General features: G+C 44.5%; 2 protein-coding genes across 2 annotated transcripts; one reads left to right on the forward strand and one right to left on the reverse strand.

Moving 5' to 3' along the window:
- Positions 1 to 3,939: 3,939 nt before the first annotated feature.
- Positions 3,940 to 4,401, reverse strand: GL218_09495 (uncharacterized protein; the record flags this gene model as incomplete). The annotated part of the gene is made up of 1 exon (XM_033586329.1): positions 3,940 to 4,401. One exon carries the CDS (start codon positions 4,399 to 4,401, stop codon positions 3,940 to 3,942), a length of 462 nt encoding a protein of 153 aa, XP_033437648.1.
- Positions 4,402 to 5,244: 843 nt separating this feature from the next.
- Positions 5,245 to 6,183, forward strand: GL218_09496 (uncharacterized protein; the record flags this gene model as incomplete). Its single annotated transcript, XM_033586330.1, has 1 exon — positions 5,245 to 6,183. The coding sequence occupies one exon, from the start codon at positions 5,245 to 5,247 to the stop codon at positions 6,181 to 6,183; it is 939 nt and encodes a 312-aa protein (XP_033437649.1).
- Between the last annotated feature and the right edge of the window lie 851 nt (positions 6,184 to 7,034).

Raw genomic sequence — 7,034 nt, forward strand, 5'->3', positions numbered from 1 at the left:
CAGAACGGAAGAAGGAAGTCAAAGATCAGTTCAGTTGGGAGTTGATCAACAAAGTTAGGAAGGCTCGAGAGGCCAGCAAAAAGCTTGAAGATGAAGTCGAGGCAACGAAACGCCAGCTATTAAAAGCTTATTCCTCAGCCTTGGAGACTCTTAATAATTACCAAGACAGACCTCCCACAAGTCCAGACAAGAGCGCAAGAATGACTGAGACTACAAGCCTATTTTCGGAGCGATTTAATGATATAACCTCTACACTTGATAGTCTAAGTGCTAGATGCAGAATGTTTGTTGAAGGTATTATGTTTACAACAGATATAGTAAGTCTTTCTCTACACTCTAGAGTTTGAGTCCCCTGCCGTATGGATTTCACTCATCAACTTTCAGATAAGAAATGAAATATCAAGAAAGGAAGCTCAAATCAGTGCTGAAAACTCAAAATTTGCTACCGGGATCTCCCTTGTGGCTGCGGTATATCTACCCCTGACAACCATGGCGGTAGGTTCTTAGAAGTTCGTGTTGCTGTATCATTCTAACAGCAGGACAGACCATTTTCGCTATGCCTATCTTTCAATGGTCTAACGATTGGAGAAATTGGCGATATCGACCGGTGTATAGTGGAAGCACATCCTCTCCAGACACCGAACCTGAAGGTTCCAACGAACAAATGGCGTCGCCGGTGGTCTCTGGTTATATCTGGATCTATGTTATCATCTCTTTTGGCTTGTCAGGCCTGACATTTTTCGGGTTTAAATATTATATGAACCTCCGGAACCGTGGAAAAAACGTATCCTTGCTCCAAGCAACGCGCAAATTTTTAGATCCTAGGTAATAAGCATTTGACTCCGCTATTTATCACATTCAATTCTTGGTTAACAAGTACTAAATATTGTATAGGAGGCTTTTCGAAAAACGGACTACCTATTCTGCGGCTTCAAGTGGCCATAATAGCGAAACGACTCTTCCTTACTAAATAGATAGATTTATTTCTTTGAATTGCTACCAATGTTATTTGGATATGCAGCTTGTCGCAGGTATAAACTGGCAAAGATTGTTTAAGGGCTTAAGACTCGTTTGTCAAAACTCAGTGGATTATCATAAGAAAAAAAGACATAATTCTTATACAATTGATATATATTATGTCAATCATACTTTTACTGACAGAAAGAAGAAAGAAAAATCTTGAACACCGAGTAGAATGGATAGTTCCGCACACTTGTTATTGACTAATATCGACTAAAATAGTTGGAAAAGTTAGGGCAAGTATAGTGGGATCTAAACCCACATACACTTGTTGTCCTCACAAACTTATACTAAAGAAACAAAAAGATGCTCTCGATCGGGGAATCGAACCCCGGCCACCTGCGTACTTGTGCGATGACAAGCAGGTATCCTGACCACTAGACCAATCGAGAATGAAATTGAGAATCAGATGAATCTTAGCTTCTCAGACGATGAAAATTTGCGTTCCAATTTTGACTTATAACACAACGGATCATATTGAATACTGTTTGAGCGTATGCGAATTTGGTTTTATTAATAGTAGTACTTAAATGAAACCGAAAATAACATAAGCGAAACTAGGTGTACAACGACTATATGATCTATAGAAATGAAAAGTGAGAGCCGTGGTTTGATGCGGCTATTGGGACATCGGCGGATGATATGTCTCGTCTGAACTTCGAACCTCGCAGTTGAAAGTATCGTCTATGTTCATGCGGGCGTCGTTGAGAAGGGACCTTTTGGAACTCGTAACCATCCAAACCAGATGCATTTAACAAATTCTGCTGACCTTTCTTGAAGATAAATCCAGGATGGGCAATCAAGAGGCAATAAACAGCAGATATGACCAACCTACAGAGAATAATTAGCATGATACATAATACTATCACGTCAAAGGGGACGTACACTCCTTCCAAGCCTATAAATAAGGGCTCGTCGCGAATAAGATCACCACTATACCCCTCGCGCAATCAACAAGCCGGTATGTGCATCGAGCCAAAATCAGCATTATAGCCAATGTCATAAAGCTGAAGAAGACCTTCAGTCTGGTTCCAAAATCCAAACCGGATATGTTTCTTCCTAGGTCTGCTTGGTACTGGGCAGAGCGGAAGTAGCGGATCAAGTAATCTGCAAAGAAGCCACAGAAGATCACCATCATTGCTACTTGCAGACTAAGACCAACAAGCGCCATGTCCACCCCAATCTCACTCGAGCCAGAGGATGCGGTGGATAAACCGCCGCCGGCCGCTTGGAATATCAAACAGACGACATCGGATGGAATGAAGACCCAGTAGAAAAGGTCGGGTTTAAAGCGGGAAAGTGAAGGAGAGAAATCTTTGATGCTATATGCAAGTTAGCTAATTGAAGGCAGTCGACAGGATTTTCTGTATTTGAGAGAAACTGGGAGGCATAGGGCCGTTACTTACGCTGCTGCAAGTGTCACATAGATAGCCGCTGAATAATAGACCGGACCACTAGTAACGCAAACTATTATATCTTAGTTAATACTTTGACGGAGGCAACAACGATACGGGTAGGAGAGACGAACTGATTTGAATCATAAAAGCCGCAAAGTTGAACGGGTTGTAATGCATGGAAATTCGAGCTGCGTAGCCCAAAGTAGCATTGACGGCGCCGAGGACCATACATCCCATGAAGAACCAACTCTTCCATCGAATCCCCAGGTAGACGTGTATGCATGCAGAAATGAGGTAGAGACATAGGAAGACGGCATTAGCAGCGAGACTAGGCGCGTAGCCATACACGCTTATCTCCACGGGACATATCTCGAGAGTACAGTTGGCACTAGGCCCGAAGATCTTGGTGTATGGCGGTACGCCTGGTGGGAGACCTGTCGACATATTTCTTCAGTTGCCTGGTATCTTTATGCGAGTATACTCTTTACTAATGGAGGATGTGATGATTATGGTCTGGATGAAAAGTTTGGCAAGTGTTGAGATCACTTGAACACGAATGTAGGTATAGTAAATATATAAGGAGTGTAGGGGGTAGTTCTGAGTCGCGGACATGCAACAAATTAAGAGTTAAATGGTATATATATAGAAGAAACTATGAACAGAGGGAGTTAAAGATGAGACGTATGATTTGGACCTATAAATATAGTTAATATTGACCCTATTACATCTCCTAAGAGTTGAAACATCGTTGGAATTTCTTCTTACAGCAGGCCGCGTGGCAATCCCGTCGTATATTCCAGGAGAGGCAAAACCCAGAGTCCATAAACCTGGCACAGGCTCTTCAGAGGTTACCCTCAAGTGATTCTATGGCGGTCGATTACTAAATTATCACCATCCCCAGATTCTCTTCGCACCCGCTACCGTCCGGCCTCTCCATTGGTTCTAGCAGAGTCCAGTCCCGACGGCGCAGCGCTTGGCGATCAACCGAATGCGATCGAGCCAGGGTTCCCATTGGTTGGACACTGGATCAAGACCATATTTTGAAGATGACGGACCAAAATTCGTCCGACGTCGATATCATCGTGAGGCTCTGGTGTATCCTTATTTAGCTGCGCCAGTGGGATGTCATGCTAATAAAATACGATGCAGTGTTATTGAGGGCAATCATTGGAACCATGCTCCAATGATGTCTCAGGAGTGAGTGGTATAGCATCAAGTATATTGCCACGTAGGCTATAGTAGATTTTCTTGGAAAAAGTAATTAGATCTTGAAAATGGTTATAACATATAAGTATACATCGTCTAAGTCACATTTTACTAACATGTGTATATATTTTGCAAATAATAATTACTATTTAAAACAAATCGAATGGACTCCTATATAGCCGGTTGTATCGCACTAAACTGAACCCACCTTGAATGAAGTATATATAGTATAGGAGGCTAATAAAAGGACCTGTCCGCCCTGCCAAGCAACAAGCTCCAGGCTTGATGCCGACAAGTACGCTCACACGCTGCCGTGCTAATGAACCCACGTACGAATCGGCTGGTCCATAACTTCATCGACCCACCGAATCCTGCGATTCCACGCATTTGGCTCAACCGACACACGGTTACCCAACATATTTCCAATATGGACAGCCTCAAGAGCTTCGAGCACGTGCTCTCCCTTATCGACATTGTAGATCCTGGCCGAGCGCTTACGCTTTATCGGAGTTCTCGACGCGCTTTTTTCGTACATGCGACGTTCGTGGTTATCAGTCCAGCTGTAGGAATGTAATAGAGAGTCGTAGCAAAGGCGCTGGAAGGCTTGACAGGTCTCTATCGCGGGAGCATCGAAGCCGGCCTCGATGGCAAGGTCCATAGCCTTGTCAGCTAGCTCCAGCGCAAAGCCCCGCTCAGCGCGTGTAGGGGCTCGACCGAGCAGATGGATAATTCGCGACGCCTCAGCATGGAGGGCATTGATGGTGTCGATGGCGGACATGATGTACTGTAATGTCGGAGATATTATGAGGGTGATTTTTTTTTTGGTTTGTGTTATAGCTGTATGTCCTCTCTAGCTGTATGGCGAAGTTGGTAGCTCTGAAGAACATTCCAAATATTGGAAGCTTAAGAGTGTTTTAATACGATACTATAAGTTACAATAGTCATTGTGGACACTTTGTGCCTTAGAATCCATTTTACATCATCTGACTGGTTTTACAAGACTCGGTCCTGAAAGACTAATTCAATAATATTATAGAAGAACAAAGGGAAAAAAATCAAAGTGTAATGTCGGCATTGAAGATTCTTTCAACTTGTCTTTGATAAGTTTCCTATTCTTAGATTATAGAATTGTGCCAAAACTGATACGCGTCTTCTTTTTCGATATCTTGTCACAGAATAAACTAGCGCGGTCCTCCGGCGCGGCGCGGAGGGCCGTGCCGGAGAATATACTTGCACGCCGACATTCCGGTGACATAATTCTTATTTCCAAATTCTTCCTTTTCACTTAGCAATAATTTTACCCGCAGAATTTTGGGTCCGTGTTTCGCCTTTTGAGCCGAAGTTACCCAGAAAATCTAGACGTAGATCAGAGTACTATGTTGACTGGCAGGCAGGTAGTTAATGTCCACCGGAGTTCACGGAGAATTTCATTAGCGCCGCCGTTCAGCTATATCAAAAGGAGGTTATAACAGTCTCCTCACCGTGAAATTTATTATCGCATCATTCAATAGAACGATAACAGAATATTATAAATTGTATCGCAGTATTTTCACTTTGCATAATTTCAAAATCTTAACTTTTCGAGATTCTTCATTTTAAACGTTGCTCATTGCCCGCTAAAATGTCTACCGAGGCCGTCCCGGAGACCACCTTCCGGTCCTTTACCCCCGCCGAAGCATCTAACTATGCTCAATTCCGACGGGATTATCACCCCACGCTATACAACACCATTCTTAGCCGGCATACATCTACCGGCGGTAAGCTTGACACTCTCCTTGATGTTGGTTGTGGGCCAGGCATCGCCGTGCGCGCCCTCAGCACGCGCTTCCAGCATGCCATCGGCTTTGACCCTTCGGAAGGCATGATTACAGGCGCGAAGGAACTTGGCGGGACGTCTGGAAGCGGAGAGCCGATTCGTTTCGAAGTTTCCGCTGCTGAAGACCTCTCCGGAATCCCGGACGGTAGTATTGACCTCCTTACCGCCGCAACCGCAGCTCATTGGTTTAATATGCCGGCATTCTGGGTCAGAGCGGCTCAAGTTTTGAAGCCGGGTGGAAGTGTGGCGTTGTGGACATACAAGAGTGCGAAAATTGCGGATAGTGTTCCGAATGCCGCAGCAATCCAGGCCGCGGTTCAAGCATTCCAGAAGGAACATCTCGCGAAGCATATGACCCCTGGGAGTTTTCTATCAAATAACTTATACGTTGATCTACCATTACCATGGAGTGTGAAGCCTCCTGTCGCGGATTTTGACAAGGAATCATTTTCCCGGATAGAATTTGGGACCGAGAATGAGGGCGCCTTACCGGGAGACCAAATTTTTGCGGTGGGGGAGCCGGAGGTGGACTTAGATCAGCTGGAGGCCTTGATGGGTACGGTGAGCACGGTGAAGAGATGGAGGGAGGCGAACCAGGAGAAGGCTGGGACGGAAGAAGATATCACCAGGATAATGAGAAGGGAGGTTGAGCGATTGCTTCACGAGGCAGGTGTAGAAAAGGGGAATGAGGTTATTAAGAGAGCAGAAGCGGGCGTGCTACTGGTGGTCAAGAAGAAGGCTTGATTTCACTTCATATCTTTGGAGGGCTGCCTCGGCATATCTGCTAGTAAGCTCTCATAGCTACTACATCTATAACCCGAGTTTGCGGATCCATTCTCATTCGACAGAGGCATTACCCCTATTATGTAGCCAGGTATATTCAACTATACTCAGGTGTCATTCACTTATTATATATTGTGTTATATTTTGAAGCTATGGCTTTTGTCTCAAAGCTCGAGTCCGGGGCCTCCAATAAAAGCCCCCAATCTTCGAGCTTTATGCAGTGCATGCAGCCTACTCCACCATGAGGGGATCAACCAGATCATAGGCCAAGAATCCTATACATATGCAGTCCTACCACAACCCCTGGAACTTTTAGCTCAGACAGCTCTGCCAACCTTGAGCTGATTGGTTTACGAAGATCATCACACAGCAGTGGTAGGATCTCACCTTTATTTTTGTGGCTGTGTTGCAGGAACACCTATCGACTAAGCCTCCAATCACGAATATTCACTTCGGTGAGGCAGTGAGGGTGGTAAACAGTAATTGTTCAATATGTTCATATTCCACTCTAATTTCTTCCCTCCCGTGTGAGGAGATTGGTTTCCGATTGTTCAAGTGCAATATATATTATCCAATCCAATGCGGCTTCTCCATGTCCACACAAGAAGACTGGAGGAATTCAATGGAGACTCCATCCCGCCTTATGCTATTCTAGTGGGTATAACTCCAGTTTATCTCTGTCAGAAAGCCCCAGCTACACCATTGGGCTTTACTTAAGGGTAATGAACCCAAGTAAGAAATGCGCATAGTGACCTATTACTAACACGAAATTGTAGTCTCATACGTGGTCCAAGCATGAGATAACCTTTCAA

Source organism: Daldinia childiae (genome assembly GCF_008694065.1).
Source record: "Daldinia childiae strain JS-1345 chromosome Unknown Scaffold26, whole genome shotgun sequence".
In the NCBI taxonomy this organism is placed as follows: Eukaryota; Fungi; Ascomycota; class Sordariomycetes; order Xylariales; family Hypoxylaceae; genus Daldinia; species Daldinia childiae.